Source organism: Hermetia illucens, chromosome 3, assembly GCF_905115235.1.
Source record: "Hermetia illucens chromosome 3, iHerIll2.2.curated.20191125, whole genome shotgun sequence".
Lineage (NCBI taxonomy): Eukaryota > Metazoa > Arthropoda > Insecta > Diptera > Stratiomyidae > Hermetia > Hermetia illucens.
In genome coordinates, this window is record NC_051851.1 from 164,899,388 (window position 1) to 164,927,056 (window position 27,669).

A 27,669-nucleotide genomic window follows, 5' to 3' on the forward strand; every position below is an offset into this window, starting at 1 on the left:
CTTGCAGTATCCGATACTGAACTCGCGTCAGTTACCACTCGGCTCTCTAGTGTACAAAAGCGCATTGCCGGAGGAAAAAGAGAAGTACTCTCCAGAGTCCCATCTACCCCCGACCTACTTCGCTTAGGTCCAGAATGTCGAGTTTATGTCCTTGAAATTTCTAGTTGAGTTGAAGAAAGTGAGTATTCTGAGAACCCTCGCTACCGTCGCATAGTGGATCGATTGACCAATCTAGGTGGAAATAATTTGGTATTGGTGAGTTATTATGGACTATGAAAGCAGTGATTCTTTTAATTCGGTTCCACGCTACCTAGCTTCCTTAAATGTTTTTCCAAAATTGAATATAAGTGTATATTTAAAGATCTTAGTGTTTTAAATGTGAAATTAATTTGGATACAGGGTCGAGATTGAGGTTTTATAAGAACCTGATTTTTTACTATTTGTTTTACTGTATATGTAATTACTAAAAACTAGCGCAGACTACCGCAGCAATTTTTATATTAAAACTATAACATAATATGCGGATTCCCATATTAAAAGGGAACCTCTAATATTCACTAATACAAATGAACGATTCACTTCAGCAACTGAGGTCGGCATATTCCGTAAATAATTTTTGAAACTATGGTACACATGTAAAGACATTGGTTCAATTCTGTTGCATTTATTCAAATTATCATCATCATCAACGGCGCAACAACCGGTATCCGGTCTAGGTCGCAATTTTTCTTGCTAAGAACCCAAGTTTCCGAGGAATACATGAGGACTGGCAAGATCATTGTCTTGTACAGTAAGAGCTTTGACCCTATGGTGAGACGTTTCGAGGAGGAACAGTTTTTGTAAGCTGAAATAGGCTCTGTTGGCTGCCAACAACCGTGTCCGGATTTCATCATCGTAGCTTTTATCGGTTGTAATTTTCGACCCTAGATAGGAGAAATTATCAACAATGCAATTGTCGCCCCTCCTTAAGGTATGACCTACCCACTGCCAGTTCCGTCTTCCTATTACACCGCATTTGACAGCCAAGCCTGTGTGTCGATCAAGTTGTTCGTTTGAAACAGTTCAAGTCAACATACTCCGATGATACCACGCAGAAAGGTATTGACCTAAGCTTGGACCTTTTGAGTAACAGTTGAGTTTACTTTTCATGAGCTACTTCCATGTAGCAACAGGGAAAAGCACTAGCACAAAACAGTGCTAGCTTGATCTTGGTGAGATAACTGCATTTTCTGATTCAGATTAGGAAAGGCAGTGAAAGCCCTGTTAATACGTCGGGCAATACCCAGTTCAGTGCCACCGTAAATAGGAATCACGTTTCCTAAATATATAAACTGATCAACGCAAGGGAGAGTACAATAACCCGTCAGATTGAGGACCTTGGTTTTGCTGGTGTTCATCTTCCATCCTCCATTGAACTCCTCCATGTCCTCCGGGCGAGGCAGCATTACAAACGTCACTGATAGCAAGAAGGAATCATATCGGCGTCACGATGCAACCCTGGCTAACTCCGCTCTCGACTCTAAATTCTTCTGAAATTTTATGTCGATGGTAGCTTGTGACATTTTGACCGTTATATGTCGCTCTGATTGCCTGCCTTCATCTAGATCGAGCAGGCGGCGCGAGATCTTGGGCGGCACATCACTGAAGGCAAGATAAAGTATATAGTGGCAACGTCAGCACCAAAAATCAATCAACCAACAACATCAAACCGCACTGCTCAAATGGGAAGAATAAAAACAGGAGACTACAACTTTGAGACCGTTAATAATTTCTCCTATTTAGGATCAAAAATCACAACCAATAACAGCTACGTCGACGAAATCCGCGCACGGTTGTTGGCAGCCAACAGAGCCTATTTCAGCTTACAAAATCTGTTTCGCCCGAGATAAGACAATGATCTTGCCAGTCCTCATGTATTCCTCGGAGACTTGGGTTCTTAGCAAGAAAAATTGCGAACTCTTGGCCGCGTTCAAGAGAAGAATCCTCCGAAGAATTTTCGGCCCCCTACATGAGGATGGACGATTCCGTAGCCTACATAACGACGAAATCTATGAGCGATACCATGACCGTCGAGTTGTGAATAAAATCCGGCTCAGGTTACAGTGGGCGGGTCACTTAATCCGTATGAATAAGGAACAACGCAATGGGTGTTGATGTGGTTAATGCAGAAAGATCCGAAGCCGTTCAAGCTTTCGACATGTTCTTTGAAGCGTTCCACAGTTTATTGAGCTACTATCTTTGCGACGGCAGGAGGCACGCAGATACCCCCCCCTAAATTGTCACACTTAATACGGGTTCCCTTCTTTGGAATCTTAACAATCATCCCCTTCTTCCACCCCCTGGGAACGGTCTTCCATTGGAGTGGAATGAGAAGATCTGCAAGTGCAGCGATAAATAACTCTGCGAGGAAATGGTCAGTCTCAGCGGCTTTACTCCATTTGAGCGCATTGATGACCCAGACGTTTTCTCTTCTACTTGAATGAACAATCCTTATCTAAATGCTACGGTGACTAGCCATTTCATCCACAAGAGGAGGACCTTTAACGGATGTGATGTACGGTTAAAAACAATTATGAAGTGTTCTTTCCACCTTTCTCGTTGCTCGTCTTCGTGGTTGAGGAGTCCACCGATAAAATCCTTCACAAAGAAAAATTTACAACCACATGCAAATTGTTTCATGATACGATATATACTTCTGAAATCATTGCCTTCTGCGGCATCTTCCCTTCCCTGATCGGCACAATAGCAAATTCTCCCTTATCTCGGCGTAAACTACGCTAAACTTCTCTGGATTTCGCTCCTTATCGGAGTTCAAGCGCGTCACGTCCGCCATTAAACGCAACAGTCTGTAAAACCTTTAACTCCTTCCGCTCATCGATCCGCTTCTACGGCTCCGCAACCAGCCAGATCTTATGGCGACCCTTCTTGACGTGGCCGACGACCTGTGCAACACCCGAGAGAATTTTTTATGGTTATGGTTAGGCGCTTTACTCAGTAGATCTGCCGCTCGATCAGCAAGATGGCTTTCCCACTGTCGAACGATAGTTGAGTCGGTGTTGAACATAGGGGGTTTGCTTGGCCTTGCGGGAAGTAGCGCGCGCAACAAGTAAGCGAACGTAACCGACCAGCAGACCTAATGGTGATCCTTTTCGAGGTCAATGCCAGCGCTTTTTTTGTTACGCACATCCAGAAGATAACTTCTGAACCTATTGCCGATCGCGAAGTGGTTGATCGGATTGCTCGTAAGGCGTCGGTTAGTTGAAACCGTCCTTGCTCGTAGCAAGCATCCTTCTTAACTCCATCGGTGGTCCGTTGGTGCGTAGAATTGTACAATTTTGATGCTCCTTAACATGCACGAACATCTTGCAGCTAGAAGTCCATCAGAAAGCAACTCCCAGGCCAAGTGAGCGCGATAGCCCCCAGAAGCAGCGTCTGGTACCACTTGGGTTTCCAGAATACAAAAGCACATTGCCGCAAGAGAGAGAAGAATACTCTCCAAGGTTCCACCATGTTACTTCACTTAAGCCCAGAATATCCAGTTTATATCGCTTGAATTCCCGCTTGCGTTGGAAGGCTTCATCGCTGTAATGCGGACTTTTCGGACCTTTGGATGTTGCCATCAGCGCATCCTTATGTTGGTCGCCGATCGGTCAGTTTGGGCGGAAAGAGGGTTCGTGGGATTTTTATATAATAATCATAGTATAAATTACATGTCGATTTTTCGAAAATCTAATAACTATGGTGCTTATCGCGCCTTAATTTTCGGAAGTGTAGACTGCAGGTTATTTTTTTTTTACATTTTTCTAAACGTTTTCGACCACGGTGTGCGGTTTACCTTCAACACACATTTGGTCGTGAGCAAAGCACTGATGCCAGTGCCTCACTGTACAATTAGTGGTGGTGTCCTTAATGATAAAGCATGATCGCCAGACTGCGAATTTTGTAATAGGATAGTTTAAGACTCCGATCACACACAATGCTGAAAAGCATTGACAAATGAAGCCATGTTGCGCATTACCTTCAATTCCTTCTTCGCACGAAAATGATTGACCGCAAACCGACATTGTAAAGGGTTATGTGAACTTTCTTCTCTTTTCTTCCATTGGTGAAGCGGATTCCCTGACTTCAAGGCTCCCTAAGGTGGGGATGTAAGACATCTAGCCCAAAATAATATGTCGAGCGGTTCCAGGGTAGTTCTCTGAGGACGGAGTCTTAAGCTTGCAGGAGTCCAACTCTTGGTGCGTAGATGCACTACGCAGTTATTCGGCCACATTAGGAGAGTAAAATAGCGTGGTTGACATGGATATTTCACACACATGTCTATCACAATGGAAACTTCTTGACATTCTGATGGTTTTTTAAATTCACAAACAAGCTATTTAAAACAAATTAGAACCTACACTTCTAATAACCATAATCCGACATCTTTTTCATAAACTTTCATTTAATTTTTCTATAGATTCAAAATTTTTCTTATAATATTTTTTTTTATTTTATTTTCAGGTAAGCAGATATTCGCAATTTTCAACAATAGATATTTCAGAACTTTGCAATAGTAAGTAAAAGAATGCATTTCTAGACCGTAGCGATACATACCCTGATTTCACTCTGTTATTCACTCACAGCTGAGTCGCCTCGTATTCGACATCCAGACCAAAAGTCTCTATCGCCAATGAGATTTGAACCGTGACCTTTTATTGCAGTAGCCTAGGGTTCTAATCGCGAAGTTTCCTAATTAGTCTAAAGTGGTTTATGGGCCCTCAATCTATACCTCAAAATTGACTGCCTAGTGTGGATTCTGAAGGTTGACATCACCGGTTCGGTTTTTAAAGGGGCAGAAAGATGGTCCGCTGTGGGCGCTTTGGTCGCTTCGACGATACCTTATTTGGATCCTTATAATACGCACCTTCCTACAAGATAATAATTATTCAAAAGCTGAACTAAATTTTGAAAATTAAACTGACTGGTAATTTGACGCGAAAAAGGTAAATTTGACCTACTATAACTTTGTTTATAATGGTAAGATTTCCACCAAACTTTCCAGTAAGTTGCTTCATATTAAGAGCTATATGCTATACTATATTTTACGACCCTAGGATGAATCTAAGAGATGTTCGCAATAATTTTTTTAAATATTATAATATACCGTTATCATTTGAGCAAGTATCGGAACAGAGAGTATTTCGGAGCCTTGATACCAAATACAAACTCCCACACTCCTCCCCTTTGGAACCAATATAAAAACTAATACCTGCTTCGGAAAATACTAATCGAAACTTTTCATTTGATTACCCTCATGACTATATTCGGTGAAAAAGAATTGTCACCTCCTTTTAGATATTGTATGGAGACCCTTCTCCATTAAGTTCAACGTGCAGTAATGTGATTCACCGCAAACTTGGGAGTTCACAATTCCCACCTTTCTATTATATTTCATGGCAATTGGTGTAGGTTTGTTCCCAACAAAATCTTGAACGAATTTTAAGCGACTTATATTGTACAGATTTTATCATCTTAATTTTTGTATCTTGACTACTTTCATATCCACATCATATCCACAGGAGGCGATATGGTACTCAATTTGCAATCATACGGCAATGTCATCTGGTAAAGTCGCAGTTAGATATACATACATAAAGTATTTAATGCTGATGTCGCAAAAACATCAATCATCACTTGCAATGCACTCCTGAGAATGCAAATAATAACAGTTTCGCAACCACTCAGTCATGTACGAGTAGATACGTCCTACATCTACATGAGGTGTCTTGCGACGAGCATATAGTAAATATCTATCTAAAATATATATTTCCACTGCTCCTCCGATCTCCTGAGCAAAATAACTAATTTGCTTGCTTACCCAAACCCACCCCTTCCCCTCATTTGTCTTACTCACTCAGTTGCAAAAGTTCCAACTCAGATACTATGTACTTAGCTTAAAGTTTTCGATAAATATTTAACTTCGATATTTGATTATGTCAGTAACTTGCGGTATCATTTAAGTGGTTTTTGTCGGTCCTGATAAAATGATAACGTTCTATTTTATTTGAAGTGCATTTGGTCAGCTGACTAAAGTGATGCACATCTGCAAGAAATATGTGTCGTTTTTTTTATGGATCGCAAATATTGACTTTTGAACTGCTGCATTTACTGACATTTGGAAGTACTATTCCGACAATAAGTGATGTTTCTTGTAAATATTTAGAACGGAACCTCAATAAATTGATACCGAAGTAAACAAATTTTTATTCTGGAAATAGGTTGCGTGACACCTTGGAAATCCACAGAATAAAATGATTTTGTAGTACAATTTTTGCTTGGTAATCTCATCAATATTATTTTAATTATTTAATTATTATTTTAAATTATTCTGGAAAAACATGATCTATCCGTGAAACACATTTGGGAAAGATTTCTTTTCTCTCCAGGTGAAATTCGTCACGATTTATTTCTATACTATACACTCCATACTAGACTCGGCGATTCTACCCAGACATCTGTCCTCAGAAATAGGTTGACCCCAACTGACCACACAATCCTCCAGCATCTCCCCAATGTTCGTCAACTATGGTTTCAAATATTTCAAAAATTACTCAAGGTCTTTCATACCTTGCCATCTTTTCCGCAGCATATCGGTCACATCGTAGCACTCGCATGATCTGGAATATTTTTGCATAGTTATCGTTGGTTCCTTCTTTCAATCTTTGTCAACATTTTAGCTCTAGCTGTTATCGTCAATTTCTTGCCTCGTTAAGCCATGCTACTCACTTCTGGTTCATCAACTCAGTCTCGATTCCACTCCGAATAATAATCGGAGTATTGCACACAACAATACCATCCTCCTGGCTTCGGTACTGCTGGCTATCTAACTCTTCCATTTGTTTTGAAACTGGTTGGTAAACTGACCTATTCTTTTAACTTTGGACAGTAGAACTTCCCTCGTTTTTTTCACAGCAATGGTGCTCGAAAGCGATAGAAATCAACATGCTGACTTCATTGAAGATGATTCCCCTTAGATTCCTGAATGCCACAGATTGCTTCTCCAATTGGTCCACAATGTCGACAGCGTCAATTGACCTCACAGGATATATCATAGCATGGAGAACCTGGTGAAGGTATCTACAACAGCTAAAATATGTTGGTATAGTTTCTTAGGTCCAACATCCTAGATATCCATTGGATGGTCTCCTCTTTGGGGGGGATTTAGAAGTACCTGCTACTTCCTATGCTTTTTCTCAGTCATGATACAAGTGATGAATTACGCCCTGTGTGTCCAGGTTCCACAATTGTAGTACCTGTGACTGCAAATTCACCTCCTGAATTCTTTGCTCCTAAATCACTCTGGTAATATCGACAAAGTAAGCTCGACCCAATACTCAGTCCTATATGTTGAGTTGTCAGTTCCAAACTCTATTGTACGAAATGAGCAACAGTTTTTCGTCCTCCATTCTTTCACAGCTTTCGTATATGGGTATGTGTTGGCTCTCCTCGAGATAAAACTGTTAGAATACCGCTTTTCGTGGGCAACTTCCCTTTCCTCGCGTTACTATATCTTCAAAAAAAGAAATGAGGGAACCCGGAATAGATTGCCCAGCTTATCACTAAACTATCGTACCAATCTTTAAAATAGTGCAACTAACTTCATCGCTAGCAACGGAGTTCAATTGTGCCTTAATTCCTCCGTATATCTCTTTGGAATATGTATATAGCAACGCGTATATCTACGATATTTTCACTTTCGCAGTCTCTAGATTTTCTAAGATGGTGAACCCATAGTCCCTATGACCTTTATGCCTCCTCTCGCCAGCATAGAAGCCAGACATGTTTCGGGAAGTTATTAACGAAATTAAAAAGTAGCAACAGCCTACACTTGCTTCAGCATCCTAGGCTAAATACTAAAAGATAAGTCCTTGTGTCTTATATAGGTTTAGCTTTAAAATGTAGTCTTTAACTAACGAATTTACTGTATCTATGGAATTCTCCAGATCCTAGATTAACATGAATGCAAATACTGAAGAGAAGAACTGAGGTTCCTGTTATTTAGTTGTGCCAATAGTTCATTCAGAATACCAAGGTAATTATCTACCCTTCAAATCCTGGAATACTCTGGTAACATAGATTCTATCTATCATATTTAGTTCACGACTAAGGCGCGCTCTCTTGACCTGATAGCCGGTTTCGGTCGAGGATAATGCTACGCACCAGGGGAGAATCCCGACATAGCAGAGAAGCATGCTTTGTACGAGCAATTACAGGCAGTTCAGGGGAGGTTTCCTAAAGGTGACATTGTCATCGTGATGGGTGATTTGAATGCCAAAGTGATTGGGAAACACGGTGTTGGTGATCGTAACGTTAATTGTGCGAGGTTCGTAGATTTCTACAACTTCCACTGGCTCGTCATTGGTAGCAAATTTTTCAAGCACAGAGCCTGCCATAAGGTCAGGTAGGTTTCAACCCATCGACACCGTAGGAGCAATCAGATTGATAACTTTGCGATCAGCAGTAGATAGCTGGCATCGGGCTCGAAAGGGATCACCATCTGATGGTCGCTTACGTTCGCTTATGCTTTGCATCCACCACTTCTCGCAGGTTTGTGGAGCTGTAGATACTAAAAAATCAGCAATAGTTGGTATTAGTAGAGGCAGAGCAGGTGGTTGAAAAAATGCCGGGATGGGTATTTTATCAAGTTGCTTTTAGAAAGCAACCTACCAGTAAGAGTCTGGCGATTCAATGATATTTGGTCAGAGTGGGGTGTTAATGTCTCCCCGTACACGCCATACCCAGATGTTTGAAGACGATGTGTTTGTTTTTTCGTGTTGCCAGAGAGGATTTGTTTGTATGTAGTCGTTTCCTTGATCATATTCTCTTACTCCTGCTGTTGATACAAAGAGTTGTATATTTTCGTCCATCCAAAAAACACTGCTAGTAACGTCCCTGCCCAGCTGTCGTTCATGTGACAATTAATTGAGCTACCGGTGAATCCTTTCTAGCATGACGTTGAATGTAGACTAATATGTCGTTATGTCTTTGTAAGTGGTAATCTTAGAAAGACACTGCCGCACTAGGCTGCAGTAGTGGGTGGGATTCTCACTCACTAAAATCATCCCCGCTTTCTCCTTTTTCCTTCTCCGCGGAACCACCGCAAAGCATTACTTCGCGGGAAAGACTACGCTTTAAGCGACCAAGCCATCCGTTCTTCGGCCCTTCCTTCGGCGTTTCTATTTTCTAAGTTTCGCCTGAATTGTTTTGATTGCGAAATTTCCCACCAACTTCAGTATTTCCCAGACGATACTCTATGGGTCTATGCTTATTTTCTGAGAGTCTTCCAGGTTCCTCCTTTCTGAGCAGAATTGTGGACAGTAGATCATGACGCAACCACGTTCAGGGCAAAAGGGGGAATCATCCAAACTGAATTGGTGCAAATACCCCCTGTAATCACCACGCTCTGACAGGAATTGTATCAGGTGGTAGTTAATCTCACCGTGTCGTCACTGAATCCACTCTTCAATACGGAGAATCAAAGTGTGGGTCCTGTGACCCTTCTACCAGTCTTGCCGCCTTAAGATATTCTATATCCTTTTCAAGTGAATTCATTCCCCTTTTCTCGTACAGGCAGCGTGTCTCACTTGCCAGAATGTCTATCGGGATCATTCCCGCAATAGCACACGCTGCCTCGGCTGATATTGTTATGAAGGCGCTGCATACTCTTAGCGCCACTAAGTCGTAAGTCATATTTCCCCTCCTCCGATTACTCTCACACGCTAGTGCATCCTCCCAAATTGGTGCCGCGTATAATAGCGTGGAGCGAACCACTTCGGCCACAAGTAATCTGCGACTGTATCTTGGGCCTCCAATATTAGGCATCATCCGCGCTAATGATCGTTGGTATTTGCCGCTTTCCCACAGGCATACTCCAGGTGTCCCTTGAAATTGATTTTAGCATCAATCGTCACCCCTAGGTATTTGATAACCGGTTTCGAAGTGATGATGTCACCATCAATACAAATATTAACCGTATTCCTCTTCCCACGGTTGGTAATCAAGACCGCCTCCATCTTTTGTTCCGCAAGGTCAAGCTGAACCATCTCCAGCCACGCTTTTATGGCGCTAATGGTTTCGTTAGCGTACGTTTCAACGTTCTTGGGTTGTTTCGTGACGACAACCACAGCTAGATCACCTGCAAAACCGATTATCGTGGCCTCCTTTGGCACGGAAAGGACAAGAGCCCCATTTTACATCACGTTCCACAGGAGAGGAACCAACACTGAGCCCTGTGGTACTCCTGCGTGACGGTGCACTGCTTGGATCCCTCATCCATGTTCTACCAAAGTGTCCTCTCCGGAGGGTAAATGTCGAGAAGGTTAGTCAAACAACTAGAGACACCCGTTTTAGCCAGTGAGCTTTTTATCCACTCCCAGCTAGCGGAAATGAACGCATTTTTTATGTCCAACGTGACCACGGCACAGCATTTTTTAGACGGAATCGCGTCTCGAGCTAGCTTCAAAACAACGTCTACGGCGTCGATAGTTGCGTGGGCTTGTCGAAATCCAAATTGTCGTTCCAAAATGTGGACATCCTTATATTCAATGATAAAGAGCAGTCTATTGTAGATGACCTTTTCGAGCATCTTTCCTGCCGTGCTGATGAGGCAAATCGGTCGGTATAATGATGGGTGTCCTGGGTGCTTATTCCATCGGTCAGGGAAACTCCTTCTACCATGCATGTATCAAAAACACTGATAAACCAGTCGGGTCTGGTCTTAACAGTGAGTTTAAAAGCTCTATTGGGAACTGCAGGTCCGGTCCAGCATTAAGTTGATGCGGACTTAGGACCCCATCATTCTCAAAACGAATATTGCAGGGAGCTTTATTATCCCCCATTCTCCGTCAAATCTCTACAAGTTCCTCCTCAGTTCCCGCAGATATGGTGTCTGTTGTCTGCTTGTTTATAGATTTGCCGCTCCCCTTTATCCGGGAATGAGAGAGCTTCATTACAATATATAGAAGCAGAAAATACGGGTAAGTCAGTTGTGGTGTTTGGCGTCTCATTTTCTTTATAACCACCCTGTACGCTGTTCCCCAAGGGTTTTCGGTCTGCTTCCGTGCAAAGTTCCTGGAAGCGATTGCTGGTCTGAATAGTCTGCTTAAGCCTACCTTGAAGGTTCGCATATACTTGCCGTTTAACGTTGAGGTCTGGTCTTCCTCTAGATCGTTGGCGGATCCTTCTTGCTCGAAAGCATACAGTACACAACTTTGCAATCTCGGTGTGACAGCATCGCATGCTACCACTATGCTCCTCAACATTTGTGCTACATTTCCTGAAGCCGCACCGCCGGGATTGTAGTCTCCCAACAGCAACTCTATGAATGCATTCTTTTTTCATAGACCAGCCATGATTTTCGACTCCGCGAGAACGCATATCGCCGCATGACCTATATTTTCCTGGTGTTCGCTAGGGGTATAATGTTCATTGACAAGCCAGACAATTCTCCTCGCGAATGTTGTAGCCACATACGTCAGATCGACGCTTGAGTTCGACCCTATCTTACGAAAAGTGGATACATTTCCGGTATTTGCGACCACCAAGGCTAGTTCCGCGAATGTCTGCAGTAGGATACGATCCTTAGTGTTCGTAGTTCTACTGCCCCATTTGACAACCCACCCGTTGAAATCACTCGCTCTAATTTTGGGGTTTTGACTTGTTATATCAAAAACCAGCATACCTAGTATTTCCTTGAATTCTGCTATTTTCATTCTTGGTGCACCATAGCAGCTGCACATATAGATGCCTGCTATTTTTGTCCTGGCGATTCCAACTTCTGTAAACTCCATTACTTCTTGGATGACTCAATTTCCACACGCCCATATTGACGCCTTGTCTGTAGCCTAGGTACCACTCGGTATTATTGTTACGATATCACTCGCTGATGATGACAGCTTCAATTTTCTTCGCATATATGGTCTGTGAAAGTAGGCCTTGCACTGCCTCGGAATGATTGGGGTTGATTTGTATCAACCTCGTTTCTTCACCATCCAAGGCTCTTCTAAACACTGGACATCTGCTGCTGTCTGCGATGTGCCTAGAGTCGACGCCCTTTTTCCCATTAACCTTCTCCCTCACATTCTCTGCACCTTTTTGACAAGTAGCCTAAGTGCTTGGGTAGGTGAGATTAGCCGGAAAATCCAGTCAGTATCCAAAGCATGGAATTCTTGTTTTCCAAACGGACTAACCTCTGTCCAAAGAGTGAATCAAATGCAAATGTCCAATATCTGAAAATTTAAGAGGACGACACTTTTAAATTTTTTGTGAGGATTTTAAACATATTGAGTCAGGGATGCATTAAGGAAAGGATATTCTATTCTATTCACAGTTAGCATGGGGAAGAAGGTAGCAAAAACCCTGCCTTTTTCGTCTGGAGGTCCCTTGTTACTTTAACTGCCAATCCTCGTTGATCCTGTTTTGAACGTGCAATATTATATTATTCTCAGCAAACGTGGTTGTTAGATAGGACCCACTATAGATGGCCCCTTTAGCCACATAGTGCGCCATTCTATTTAAATGGATTCCACCTTTGCTAGAACCCATATGACTTCTATCTCTTGGATGCTTGAACGCTCAATTTTGCTGATGACCTCTCATATGATTGGATGCTTGGACTTTTGGTTTTTGAGCACTGAGTAGGCTTTTTGAGAGTCCGTTATAATGACTACTTTCTCCTGAGGTCTATCTTTGGCCAGTACTGTAGCCTGCTTAATACCCATGAGCTCCGCAAAGAGGACTCTCATTCTATAGCCTACCTTTATACAGGGAGATGCTGAGGCCACAGCAGAACTCGTAGTATCTTTTGTTATTGCTGCATCGGTGGCATAAACCGCGAAACCATATCTTCCAGACCACTTTAGTTTGTTTTGGACTTTTTCCATCCATTCTTGTTTGGTTTCCCAGCTGTCCTGTTCGGCCGATTTCATCTTTTGAGCTGGGTGGCAACTACAGAATCTACTTTATTGTCTAGATATTTGGATGACCCAACAGTAGAAGTGGCAGCGTAATCAAAAATCGGTTTAACTACTGGTTGAAACAGTTTGACACCTTTTTGGGGTTTGAGGCCCCAGGGGAATCTCGTGGGGGACCGGACTATTCTTGCCGCTCTTATTGCTTTTCCGATCATATTGGTAGTGTGATTTGACAGAGAATTCTATCCAGAAAGGACATTACCTTATTTTGTCTAAGCAGGGTTCGTTTGACCAAAATGTGACATGGTGCGATTCTACTTTTTTTTGAAAATGATAACACTGAACTTGTCAAGATTACCCGGTAAGCTAAGCGCACCACAGGACCAAGTCTTTAATGAAGAAAGATTGTGACTTGGTCCTATAGAAGTTTGTCAACACGCTGGTCATCTTTATCTGTTGTTACCAACAGAAAGTCATCAGCATATTGGTAGATCTGTACTGATTCATGTGTTTTCTTATGGAGGATCGTCGTGTATAAATTAAAGGGTATTGGGCTCAGAACGCTCCGTTAGGGTAGACCATTTCTAATTGTTTCAGACCGTTCATCCAGCATCAGGTGCTAACTTCAAGAATCCTCAACACCCCCGAATTGATGTTAGCTAGGATTTTATTCGGCCTCATAATATTGGCCAAAGTTCTGAGGTCAACTCTTTCATAGGCCTTGTTGATGTCCAATGTAACAACCTTCACTATTTTTCCTTGACTCTTAGCAATGGACACGTGAAACAGAAACTCATTTATGAACAATGGCATAGCAGTGTTCCGAGGCACAAACCTGTTAGCGGTTTGGATATCGGATATCGGATATCGGGTTGAAATGAGTGGAAAATATTTCTTGGAGTATTTTTTGAGAATTGTGGGATCCTAGGTCCGCATCAACTTGATGGCGGACCGGACCAAATGGAGAACAACTTACTCCCTCTTTTTTTTATCCACGGACCCCTCGTTTAGGGCTTAGCACCCAAACTTTAAAAAATAGGTCAGGCGATGACGGCTTTACGGTCACTTACCAGGACAGAGGCAAATCGCCAGACGGTGCCTCACCTCTGCCCTTGGAATGCTTTTTCCCTTGTATTGTAAAAGAGAGTAGCATCATCATAGACCAAAGAACGTGAGACACAGTTTCTCTACAATCGGCCGCGGCTCAACGTCAAGTGTAAGCGAACTCAGGACTACCTCAATTCGAAAACAAACTATATTTTTTCTTAGTTATGAAAATCATAATTCAGGGTACGTTCTGTAATCTAAACGCTCAAGTCGTGCTGCCCCTAGTAGCAAATAAAAGCTTCTTTTCCCTACGAATATTATTCATGCATGTCCTGGAAAGATTATTGTTCTGGGAATATGGTACCCCTAAGTGTAATAGAACACTACGACCCCTGCCCCCTCTTCTTTGCTTTCCTAACAAACGTCAAAGCTGAACCACCTACCCAACTCTGTAGAACGAAAGCACCTTACGGCTCATATCCTTGAAATCTCTATGCTTTTCAACATCTAGATATAGATACCAAGGCATAGCAGGGATGACTGTACTGAGTACACCTGTCAGAAGACCAAGGGTGACAATCTCCGAAAACTGGAAGCTTAAATGGGAGAACTAACTAGGCTTACCTAAGATCGCAGTACTCAATACTGAAACTGCTAAGAAGTATGAGTAACTAAGCCTACGCTTCAATTTAGGACAAATCTGACATATCCTTATGCAGCCTTTTTTTCTATTTTCTGACTGTTCACTGTTCGATGTCTGTCGGCTTGCTTATTATAAAAAGCATATCAAATGGTCGTAAACTCCAACGTCCTCCAGTCGACTTTCAACACACTAATTTTTGTTATTTTGAACCCTTGCCAGGAATTCATTTGCTACGAATGACCACATCGCATTCATTGCACATCTAAAAGCCCAACCCATTAATACGTATACGAGTATTACCTTAAACCCAAAATGAACATCAAAGTAATCCGCATCACCTCTGAACTTGCTAAAAAATAGATGACATGCACAAGCCACAAAAAGCACTTAACACCCATTTTTGTTTATGGCATTTAGTAGCAGTTCGCCTATAAAGTTGACTGCAAAACATACAAACATTTGCTTCTGGAATTACTCACATCTCGCAATATGTTTTGGAATTCCGAATTTCAAATTCCGCTCCCTCCCCTTCCTTGCGCTCCAGATAGGATCAAGCGAAAGGTCGATGGCTTAGGCCCTAATTCTTCGGCAACTTATAAGACTCTTAATACTTCATAACAAACAACTTTGGGTGGCCACCGCGTTTAAGCTACGTATATTATTCCATACCGAATTGTTACTACGCGATCAAGATACGGATACAATGTTTACTGTAATTTTTCAACGTACACACCCAACACAGCAACATTAGCACGAGTATTGCTGGAGAAAGTTTTCTAGGGGGCCCACCGAAATGCATTCTAACGAGCAGCCTAGGTGATAGTTAAGATACTTCTAGTGTTCCCGCTAGATACTATATCTATGGACGTACTTACGTCTATTCAGATACTCATGTACATATGTTATGATTGAACAGACAAGACTTGAATTTTTTATGATTGACGAACGGACGGACAGGCTCTTAAAGTCAACCGTTCAACTGTTAATTCCCCAGTGAATGATTGATTGTATCGAAATTAGTAGTTTTTATTAGTTGATATTACGTTATGATAGTGGACGATCTTATCTAGAAAACAAGCAAAAGATAGATTGAAAACATGTAAATGAGGATTAAATTGGATCTAGAAAAAAATGTGTCCATCGATTAAGAATCCGTTAAATTCCATACAGAAGTGATCAGCATGACAAGTGTTTGAAAAGTTCATATTCCTGAGTATTTTAGATGGATTCGATTTTAGATTTTTTTTTTTTTTTTTAATACTGTCCGCGGAGGTTTACAACAATTTCGAGTAATTTAGAAATTAAAAACAGTCTGTTTAGGATGAGATTGATTTTGAATTAGTTCTGGGTATCATTTGGATAGGACCTCCCTCCCTAACCCTACCATCCAAAGCCACTTCCTATTTACATCGAAAAGTGCTATAGTAAACATGAAAAGATTTTTATGGTCTCCTTAAAACCCAACAAGCAAAGACGTTTCTAGAAAGGGGTGAAAGACATCAAACTAAAATCGGAGGACCTCTTAGTGAATCTCACGTATGCACTATTTCCACAAGTATCTTGAAAATAAAAGCTGTGCGGAGACTGCAGAGATGCTCAATTCCTTTTAAAGAAGCTAAGGAAAGTGAACTGAGTGTACTAGTGTATGCCATCTATTCTCCATTGATGGGCCTTTTAGAACAGGCAGATGACAAGAAGCTTCAACAAAATATCCTCATTTAAATTAATAAAAACCCAAAGAACCCAGAGAAAAAGGACATCCTCAACAGGACACTTAACACAATTCTCTTGGTAAGTAGGTAATTTTCAACTAGAAGCCTTGCGCTATCGTCTATTAACTGCGTCGTCCATTTATTGCAAATCCATACCCCTAACACTTGCTTGCTTTTGGTTCCCACTGACTCGTCATCATTATTATCGCTAGGACGAAACAGGTATTCGGGGTGAGCTAATCGTAATCGAAAGTTCAAAACGTTCTGTTTTCCTGCCAAAGTCACTAAGTTCGTTTCTCCAAACAACTTCATGGAGTCCCGACATATGTCATCTCTCCACCGAAGGCAAAGTCTACCTCGTCGTAGATATATTGCCCGTAAAGAGTTTCAGACCATAGACCGTTTATATTACGCAGACATAATACGAAAGGTGAAAGCTAATCTCGGCCTAAAAAAACCTTTGGAAAAACGCTGGTCCTTAGGAACCAAAAACCTGTAAGATCCTTAGGAACCAAGTTCAAGCACCCAGGTTCAATAAAGACTCCTGCAGCCGAATAAAAAAAATTCTTGATAGCAATGCTGTGGTGCACGCTCTTCATTCGAAGCCAGAACTACACATTGGCAGCCATTGGCAATCTGAACGTCAAAATTCGCCTGTGAAGAAAGCAGCCTGTTCAAAAAGTTCTCCCTCAACCCCCATTTGCTACCTCGGTGGTCAGACATCCCGGTTTTGCGCCGAGGTCCACCAATTCGATATCCCTAAAAGCTGTCGACCTACGCCATCGCTCCAACTGGGTCTGCCTCGTCTTCTTTTTCTATCATAGATATTGCCTCATACACTTTCCGGGCTGGATAATGCTCATCCATACGGATTGAGTGACCCGTCCACCGTAACCTATTGAGCCGGATTTCATCCACAACCTGACCGTCATGGTATCGCTAGGCTACGGAATCGTCCATCCTCATGTAGGGGGCCAACAATTCTTCCGAGGATTCTTCTCTCGAACGCGGCAAAGAGTTCGCAATTTTTCTTGCTAACAACCTAAGTCTCCGGGGAATACATAAGGACTGGCAAGATCATTGTCTTGTACAGTAAGAGCTTTGACCCTATGGTGAGACGTTTAGAGCGGAACAGTTTTTGTAAACTGAAATAGGCTCTGTTGGCTAACAACAACCGTGCGCGGATTTCACCGTCGGAGGTGTTATCGGGCGTGATTTTTGACCCAAGATAGGGGAAATTATTAACGGTCTCAAAGTTTACAAAGTAACCTTTGTCGTGAAACCGGGCTCAGTCTCTTCAAGGTGTCGAAGCGAAAGAATGTCAGTTGTTGTAAACCTCTGCGCGCCGACCGTGTCACGAAACGACCAAACGAGCGGAAATTTAAAATAGACTTTTACAACATATTGAAATTGAACTTAGTTTTTTAGATAACGTCATCACTAGTGCAGAAACCTGGGCCTTTCAATGCGACCTAGAAACAAAGCCCAGAAAAGCTCTGAGCGGCACACCGATCAGTCCCCCAAGCCGAAAAAGGGTAAAATTAGCACATCAAAACTGAAAGTCATGCTCATTGTCTTTTTCGACAGCACAAGAGTGCTCCATACGAAGTTTGTTCCTCAAGGACAAACAGTTGACGTGGATGTGCTGGAGAGACTCCAAAAAGGGTCACCAGGACTAGAAAAGACATTTCCGCTACCTGGCTTTGCCACAACGCACTACTAGTCCGCGAGTTTCTTGCTAAACACCAGGTGCCAACGCTGCCCCATACCCTGGTCGTTCCGACGTCGCTCCAGCAGACTTCCTTTTGCTCCCTCGGATTAAGGCAGCTCTGTAAGGACCACAGAACATAGAAGAGATCCAATCAGCCGTGATAAAGTCTGGAATAATGCGTATGATCTTGTACATGTTGATGGCCCTAAACTTTTAGCACAGTAAAAATTTTGTTTAGGAATGAGTTGTCCTGAGTCCACCATCCACTTAATGAAGGACCGCACATGCCCAAGAAAATAGTAGTCCGTTCACTTGACAGAAGTAACTCCTCCAACAAGTGCGGTAGATGGTGAGCACAGGACAACTCATTCCCAAACAAAATTTTTATTTGCGTTACGTTTACGGGGCTGAAACCAGTCTAGGTGCAAACCAGGCGGTTTCGATCGATTCGTACTCTTGTCGGGTTTTAAATTTAATAAAAAAGAGCTAAATGCCACCTGCAGCCGTTTTCGGTCACGCTGCTCCGTGCCAGGGTGAGGCAGCGTCTGATGAGATCGCCTCTGTCCTGTGATCGAAACCGACCAAGCCAAATACATAACCTTCCAAGACAGTTTGGCGCTGAACCCACAGATGTGAAGCACAAAGGGGAAAACCTTAGAGAAAACACTAAGTGAAAACGTGTCACCAAAGAATACATTAAAAAAATGTTTGCGTTTCGGAGCAATTACATCTATAAAACCTGGAGAAAAGAGAGAAAGTACAGTTAATACGATACAAAAGAATTGGGTACATAGTTCTGGTGACATTTGTGGGTAGAAATGTCCACCCAAAAAAATCTCCGCGTTATTGCTACTAATAAAGTTGATACCAGGGCACAAACCTTGTGGACCTTTTAACTTTAAAAATCCTACACCCTTTACCGTTCCAATACCGCATATTTTCATAAACCGAACCCATGACATACAGGCGCTCCTGCAAATTTGCCGGCCAGGTTACCAGTAGAAAAGGAAAGGCTTTGGTATCTCCACGGTAATTTAACTAATCTTCGTGTTGTTAGACATAAGTGTAATCTTATATGCGATAAATCGAACATTCTGCTGCGTCCAGTGCGAGTCTCATCGGGGTTATCAGCTTAGCTCTTTATATCGCCATACCTGGAGGTACAGCAATGTCCATACCCTCATTTCCAAGGAGCTTCAGCTTTTTACAGTGTTTTTGTCTTTCCCCGATTAGGAGCTTTAAGTTCACTGTGTCCGATCCGCATGTTTTTACATACCGGCAGGGCAGATTTAGTCTGTAATCTCCTATTCTTTTTTGCAGAAGATTTAGGCATTATTGCCATAGACGAACTGGCCTTAGTTGGGTTTGCAGTTTTTTCCCATTATAGGAATTGCTACAGGAAGCTGACAGGGAAATTTCAACATCTGCCACAGGCATAAATATTGGCAACCATACACAGGCTGCCTGAAGGTACAAGTTAGCCGTCAAGACCCACGGCCTACGCCAACAGGCGGTCTTGGTTGGACTATTGTCAGAACATCGAAAGCACCAGTGAATCCGCGAGCCTTAGTAAGATTCTGTCCAAGGAATATAAGAGCCCATCTTTTATTAAAAAGTCGGAAGGCTTCTGAACGGAATCTTCTAGTGAAACCTTGGGGCTGCTGGTTCAAACGCACTTTCCCGCCAGCGAGGAGGACTGTGAATCAGAACTTTGCCTGAACGGTTTGCGGCAGCCCCAGCTGCCCGAAACTATCAAATCGGTAATTACCGAGGATAAGAGCCAAGGGGCCATCAAGGCCTTGTACTCAGCGACGACATCTTCCAGGCTGGTGGGGCAGTGCAGAGACGCGGTGAACCGTCTGGGCGGCACGCTCAAGGTTACCCTTCTCTGGGTTCCCGGGCATAGGAACATAGATGGGAATGAGCGGGCTGACGGATTGGCCAGGCGAGGCTCTGCTCTTGGCAGCCCTTCAGTAAATACAGTCGGTGTTTCGTTGGCAGCTGTCAGGGGCCGAGTCTACTCGCACTACCTAGCTGCCGTGGGCCTTAGATGGCGAAGGCTTACGGGCTGTTCCAAGTCAAAGAGAATTTGACGCGCTTATAAAATATCCCGATCACGAGAGTTCCTGTGCCAGACGCGTGCAAATACATTGAAGATTACGGCGATCTGCACGGGGCACTAGCCCATAAGGGATCATGCTGCCAGGCTCAGCATACCCTACTATTCGCATTGCCGAAACTGCGGAGAAGGAAGGGAAACCCTCATGCACTTTCTCTGCAATTGCCCAGCTCTAGCTAGAGTCAGGCAACGGCTACTGAGTAAACCAATCTTTGAGGGCCTCAGAGAGATTTGTAGCTGCAGGGTGGGAGAGCTGCTTTCCTTCGTGAATGCTACAGGCTGACTCTGAAGATCCGAGCCGGCTAGACTCTGCCTCCCTGCTCTCATAACAGCAGTCACGGTCTTAGGAATTTGTGGCATCAAAAGGGCGTACCACAGCGCTAAGGGGACTCCTCGGGGCCACTGATACCTACCTACCGACAAGAAAGCACAAATGCTTAGTGAAGTAATGAGCTAGTTCTGACTGCCTCATCAGGACAAGATGATATCCAAGGGAACATATGCCTAATATATAATCCTAATTATTATCTTCAGTAAAATACACTGTTAAAAAAAAAAAACTTGAATAAAATTCACGTGTATAGAGCAAAAGTGGCTGATTTTATGATGGGGGGCCTTCCATGACGGACATCGGGGTCATAAATACAATTGCTTTTTATTCGGGCGATAAGATGAGCAGATATTTTCAAAGATTATAATTGAGGAAACAATGAAGTACTTTGATCACAAAGCGATAACCGTCAGTCGTCATTTAGTCCATTCAGTAATCTGTTTAAAATATTGCGTGGCGTGCCATTCAGAATTATCATATATAGACCAGACTAGGGTCGTTATTTTTAGTATAGTCTCCTCGAACGATTGGTGATTATTATTGGCGATATTGCTTGATCCATCCATTTTTTCAAATATAAATTAGCTCGCTATATTGCTGACCTATAGTACTAATTTTCGCCCTTTCATTTCGTTACAGCATAAATGATAAGACCAGTAAAAAGATGACCGATTCATTGAAACTTGCTGAAATGCAACGCACAAATATTGAATTTGAACGACAACGTCACTTGGCCAATTGGTTTATAAAAAGTAGTCCACATATGCCAACACCATCATTAGATCCCAATGGTGGTGGGGGTGGTGGAATCTGTGGCGGTATGAGTGGCAGTGTAGCAGGAGTAGGAGGAGGAGGAGGTGGAGGTGGTATCAGTATTAGAAATTCAACAAATTTAATTGGTTGTAGTAATAGTAAATCACAATCAAAATCGGGTACAAAAAATGGGACAATCACAACAACAAATCCATTATTTTATATTGTTTCCGGCCAGAAACCACCACCCCCACCACCACAATTAGCTGCTACTGCCATTGGTGGTAGTATTGCACTGCCTAGATCACAAATATTCACATCACAAACTAACCTGCCACTCCAAATAGTGACCACATCGGCACAGGAAGGACACAAACCCAAACTGAGACGTTTCAATTCCCACGATACAAGTGCAAATATGTTTTCCGTGGCGGATTTTGAAAATGCCCGTCTCGTACGACGCAATGAGATTGAAATGAAGCAACGTCAACAGCAACGGCTCAAAATGAATTCACTGAGTTCTGGAGGGGATTGTTCGACGGGCGATAGTAAAGGATCTAAATATAGTAATGATGTAAGTATAGAATGAGTTTGTAATGAATTTGGTCCTCCTACCCTAAATTTAATAATTGTTACCACCCCTTTTGGATTCATTCTGTAGTCCCAACCGGAACCTTTACCAGCTGAAACATTTCTTGAACGGTATCCACCACCACGAGTTGTATTTGTTTCATACAAACCGAAATTCAGTCATGAAACGCTACAATCATCATCATCAAATGGGTCATCATCAACAAACTCCTTGACATCAACAACCAATAAAAATCCAACTGGAGGTACCAATAAGTTAGGCTCTGGTGATCTATATCTGATATATCGATATATAAGCGAACGGAAAATCTATCATGGATACAACTCCAAATCGGGTGCTAATAGTAGAAAGAAGGGCGTGATGTTACCACAAGAATTTCCAGGTGAGTTGATTTTGATTGTATTCTCATTTTATCACATTTGGAAAACACAATTTTCCTATTTGCAAAAGTAATTTTAACCCATACTACCACTGAGATACTCGCTCTCTATGGTTCTGAGTGTTGGCCAACTATAAAAGACAATGAACGACGTCTTGCGATAATGGAGACGAAGATGTTGGGTTGGACTAGTGGCGTGACGCGTTTTGATCACATCCGAAAAGAGGATATCCCCGATCATTATCGGGTTGCACCGATCGTGGAAAAATTGCGAGAAAGGCGTCTTCGATGATATTGTCACGGAATTCGTGCTAACGAGAATTCACTTGCTAAGATTGGTCTCAACATCGAAGTAGTTGGTGGCTTGATACGCTGGATGGGGATTTTAAAGCCTCGAGATTGCACCCAGATCAGGCATTCGATAGAGCCAAATCGCGAAACCAATCACAACGAGCCGACCCCGCTTGTGAACAAGACAAAGAATGAAGAAAAAGAAGACTACCACTGAGACTTGGTTTTATATAAAAGACAATAGATAACTTTTACTTTTAATGTATTCCGCCCGTCAATTCTCTGAAAGCTTAACGAACTCTCTTTAACGTTTCTCAAGCAGGTTAATTCCTCCCCTAGACTTTGAGAGCACTAGCGCACCTCAAAAAAGCAATGGATAAACTCATCTCAGAGTCGATACTAGGAAAGGATTGTAATGCAATGCGCTATAATGGACAACTAACCATATCCTTATGTCAGAACAATGCCAACATTCCATATTGCAACAACAGGGAAATAGGCAATTCGTCCACAAATCCTATACTCTACAGTGTCGTTTGATCAAAACGCATGATTATCATTGGTAGGTAGGTGTAAGCGATCGCCACGGAGAGCCCAATTAGCGCTGTGATGAGTGATTGTGACGGAAAACTCCTTACCTACTGTTCGACACCTGGCTCTAGCCAGAACTGAACAATGACGAAGGTAGTTTCTGAGGGCCTCTAAAAGTTCCAGTCGATTTGGAGCTCTCACTTTGCGGACACCACAATGAGAAGCAGGATTGATATTGGATTTAAATAAGCATATCACATATATAAACACGGCTTCTGCTATCAACCTCGCCTGGTAATCCCCAAAGCGGTGACCCCGAGTTCAAAAGGAGGGAAGCGGAAGCAGTGACAACCAGAATGCCGAGAGCACTCAACATGTCTGCAGACACGAGTACGACCAGCCAGGATGAGAAAATAAGGCAACTCACGCCGCAGTCAGCAATGCCTCGACGCTACCAAAGTAGGGGATAAAAGGACCCTTCACGACCCCTGTCTATTTCCAACCGAAATATAAATACGCGGTCGCCTATAGGCACCATATGATGGGAGACGTTCCAAGCCAGCCAGGCGAGGCCAGCAGAATCAACTCTGCAACGATCACGTGACCAAGATGTGCCGTCAATATCGCAGCAACTGATTCAACACAGCACGTCGCAAAACGAATCCACAAACCGTGCTACTGTCTTGAGTTTGCTAGATAGTGCTTCTGGCAATGATTCTATTAATAACATCGATCGACACGAATCTTCTCACGTAATGGCCAACGACCTCGAACCACCACCAGGAAACTATCGTGACAATACACGGTCCCTAGAGAGACATCTCGAAATCCGGCCAAACTCCCGTTCAACAACCTGCAGCGGCAAACGCAACGAAATCTAACAGACGAGTTAGATTTACTGGTTGTTACCAGGCAAGACTTTAATAATTTCATACACCGCCAGCAGTTCAATAATAAGAACACCACAAACCCTCAGCTGACGTTACGGCACGGCCCGCCGAATTATCCTAATTTCCTTGCACTCAACCACTGGCACCTCAGGCACTCTCTTCTAACGAAGTAATCTACTCCCTAAAAGTTAGCTAATTGCTACAGAGTTAAGTAGAGTAGTCACTCCGTAGAAGATACAGTCCATTCACAGCTCTCCCTTTGTGGATAGCACAATGAGAAGCAGGATCGATATTGGATTTAAATCAACGTATCGCATATGTACGAGTATATAAACCCAGATTTCTTTCAACTTCTGCTGTCAACCTCACCTAGTAATCCCGAAAGTACAACCCGAGAGGCATTCAGTACCAGAGCTCCGCTTGGCCAGTTTGTTAGCGTGTTCATTCCCCTCGTTTAGAATAACCTGGCGTATCCTGGAACACCGCACAACTCGCCCACACCGTGGATATCTGAGAACGCTCCTCTTCCTTGGTAATGAATTTCGTATCCTAATCCTGTATGATATGGCCAATCTTCCACTCTATCCTGGTACAGCGGTATGATATGAAAGATTTTATGTACAGAGCACGTCAAGAAAGTAGATGTACTCAATTTGTAGAGGCTTCAGAAAAACAACATTTTAAGGGAGACATAGTTACATTTGTAAATATATGGTCGTTATCCCTTTTCATTGCCGCCTCCTTCTCTTCACGCTCCTTTATTTCTCTACCAATCCCTCACTTCTTCGTTCGCTAGAAACTTTTTTCATTCAATGTCTACCTTTAGGGATATGGACGGATAGTAATCTGAAGGCGCCAAGTCAGGAGAATGTAAGACGATGGTCCAAAACATTCTATCCAAATGAGGTGTAGGTCTGGCCTTTTGTCACCACGCCCTTGCTTTTACTCTAAATCGCCCTCTTTTTTTGCAGTATCCATCAGTTTCAACATGCGAATAATCAAAGAATTATTTTAGTATTTTCCTTTTCCAACTATATAGCATTTTTTATCATTTCCGACTTCTGTAACCCTTTCCCACCGTACAATATTGAAAATTAATATTTGTTTTAAATGATAATGTTAATTTCTTCTACCACAAAAATCTTTACCTCAACCCCATTAAACCTTAAAATATCTTGTAACTCTAATTCTTATTCAATAATTACAAAATTGTGTACGTTGAAAGCAGAATGTCCATTGATATTTTCCATATATTTTAGCATTGCAATGCTATGTATATTTCCATTCTAGCGCACAATTAAATGCATTTTACGGAAAAAGATCAGCACAGACAATATAAAAATGTGCACTCGTAATGACATACGTAGCTTTATGAAATTGTCGACCGACGGATAATTAGAGAAAGAAACGTTGATACTTTATTTTCGGGTAATCGTTCCATTTCCAGGAATTTAGTTTTTGAGGAGTCATGTTGGAAAATGCAGTCAGTTTAGACGAGTTATTTTAAAAGGTAAGAGCCATACTGGACCGTGAAATAAAAAAGGTATAATGTTTATTTGCTGAACTGGCTCTCAGAAATGTGCCGGGTTTCTTGATCCTAGTGGAATTTCACCAGTTTTTGGAAGGAAATCATCTCAACCTAAGAAAAAGAGAGCGTTACCGACCAGAAACCAAAACCATTATAAACTTTCTTCGTACGAAATTCTGTAATTTTCCCTCAAGTAGTCTCGCATTAGTATCTGCCTCGCAGGTGAAGGAAAGGTGTCAACTTCGTCGGTTTTTGAACAAGAAGCCGCTTAGACTTATCATGGAGTCATTTTTGTCAGTAGATTAGGTGAAGAGAATTTTTTTTTTGTTTTTGAAGACATGAATTTAAAAAAAGGGATAAATCGCAAAGTTCAAAGTTTACGCTTCAAGTTTTTGATTTTGTTTGATAAATAATCAATTTATTGAGCTGGCCAATACATTTCTTTCTGAACAAAAAACAGTGATTATAACTAAAAATTAATTAATAATATATTTGAGTCACTGCTTAAGACCAGCTCCCATCTTTCAACCAACTTGTTGATCCTGTTCAGCTAAAAATTGTCCAGCCTATTGTCGAAGAAATTGTTGAAATTTTTGAAGTCTTCTTGCTTGCCAAAGATAACGTCCCCCATTTGGGTTGACAGAAAGTAGATAAAATGGACATCCGTTGGCTCAAAATCTGGTCCTTCCTTTCGAGCTCTTGGGGTGTGTCTTTGACAATTTGTGCAAAAAGGGGTAGTGCGTTATGGTTTCGCTTTGTTGGTCGGGTATTTTCAGTTGAATTGCTTCATTGTTGCGGTGCACCTGGTCATTACAGACCTTTTTGTTGACTGTACTGTTTATTTCAATCATCTTCCAGTTGCACCAAAGGCAAAACATAGTCTTCTTTGGCTAATGATCTTACTTGACTCTCAACTTCAGCGTTTATTCTGGAACCTTCGCTTGATATCCATACATATTGTATATGCACAATTTCTCACCGCCCGTGATTATTCGGTACAAAAAGGTGTCATTCCTTGTTCCCTTTGTTCATCTCAGTGTGGCACCTATGTTTCCTATTTTTCAGCAAATCCTATCGAATGAAGATAAAAGAGTACTGTTTCATGAGCACAACTCATTTTTCCAACCAATTCCCGGCTTGTTTGGGGACCTTCTTCCATCAAAAATGATTTTAGACGACCTTCATCCAATTCTGAAAATCGTCCGACACGAAGCATGTCGTCATATTTTTTTTTGTACGTTGTGAACTATTCCGTGTTATGGATTCGCTTCTGAGTCCTCGCAGTAATGATCTCAACTCCCCCAGGTAGCTATGGCAGCAGATGTCATGACTGTTGAATTGTTTTCATTTCATTTCTGAAAGGTGGTATTAGCAAATATTGCACAATGATAACCCTTCATCTACAGCGTCCAATAGAAAGAAGGGTTTTGTTGAGACACAGACGCAGGTCCCATTATCTCCGCGAATATGTTAGGACCATTATTATGGAACATTATATATAACAATATTGTCAACGTTCCAGTTACCATCGAGACTATGATAGTGAGTCATGTCGAAGATATGCCGGTGATTGTAGCTCCAAAATATCTTGAAATTGTTAAGTTGCATCAATCCTGGAGGACAAACAAAGGCGGTGCTTTCCTGAAGGGTCGTAAAGAAACCATCGCTCCCATCATCAATCCCACTATCGAGCCAACAATCAATTGCCTTGAAGCGATAATATATGTTAGCCTGAACTTCAATTAACACTCCTACATTAAGCCGGCCAATGTCAACATGGTCCTGCCAAGAATGATACCAAATATCGATGCACCCGTAGGCTGCTAAAAGCAAGTATGACGAGTTCAAAACTGCTCTACCCAGCACATCACATGCAGTGCCCAAAAGATGAATACAGTTTACAGGACCCTTAATAGTGTGTTATCAATTCAGAACCGTCTCTGACGATGCAACATAAGAAATAGCTAGAGATTAGCCGACCCCGCTTGTGAACGGGACAAAGGCTGAAGAAAAAGAACAAGATGTCGATCGAGATTTGGCACCTAAAAAGCACAGGGAAGAAGGAACCATGGCAACGATGATGAGGAAAAAGTTCGATGAACCTACAACTTGATTGATGCCAGTATCAAAGTATGGACGCAGGAAAGACACGGAGAATAAACTACAATCTCACGGTGTTTCTCACGCTG

The 27,669-nt window shown here is 42.2% G+C and overlaps 1 protein-coding gene across 8 annotated transcripts in view; it reads left to right on the forward strand.

The window, feature by feature from the left end:
• Positions 1-27,669, forward strand: part of LOC119650581 — a 235,885-nt gene that overhangs the window by 183,509 nt on the left and 24,707 nt on the right. For 3 of the 8 annotated variants that reach the window (XM_038053406.1, XM_038053407.1, XM_038053409.1), the window contains 3 exons: positions 21,156-21,379; positions 21,617-21,843; positions 21,931-22,243. In XM_038053406.1, coding sequence (XP_037909334.1) covers positions 21,181-21,379; positions 21,617-21,843; positions 21,931-22,243 — 739 coding nt within the window. In that variant the 5' untranslated portion in view covers positions 21,156-21,180. Of the gene's footprint in view, positions 1-4,503; positions 4,556-21,155; positions 21,380-21,616; positions 21,844-21,930; positions 22,244-27,669 lie in introns of all 8 variants that reach the window. The other 5 variants (XM_038053411.1, XM_038053413.1, XM_038053408.1 and 2 more) reach the window with 4 other exon arrangements.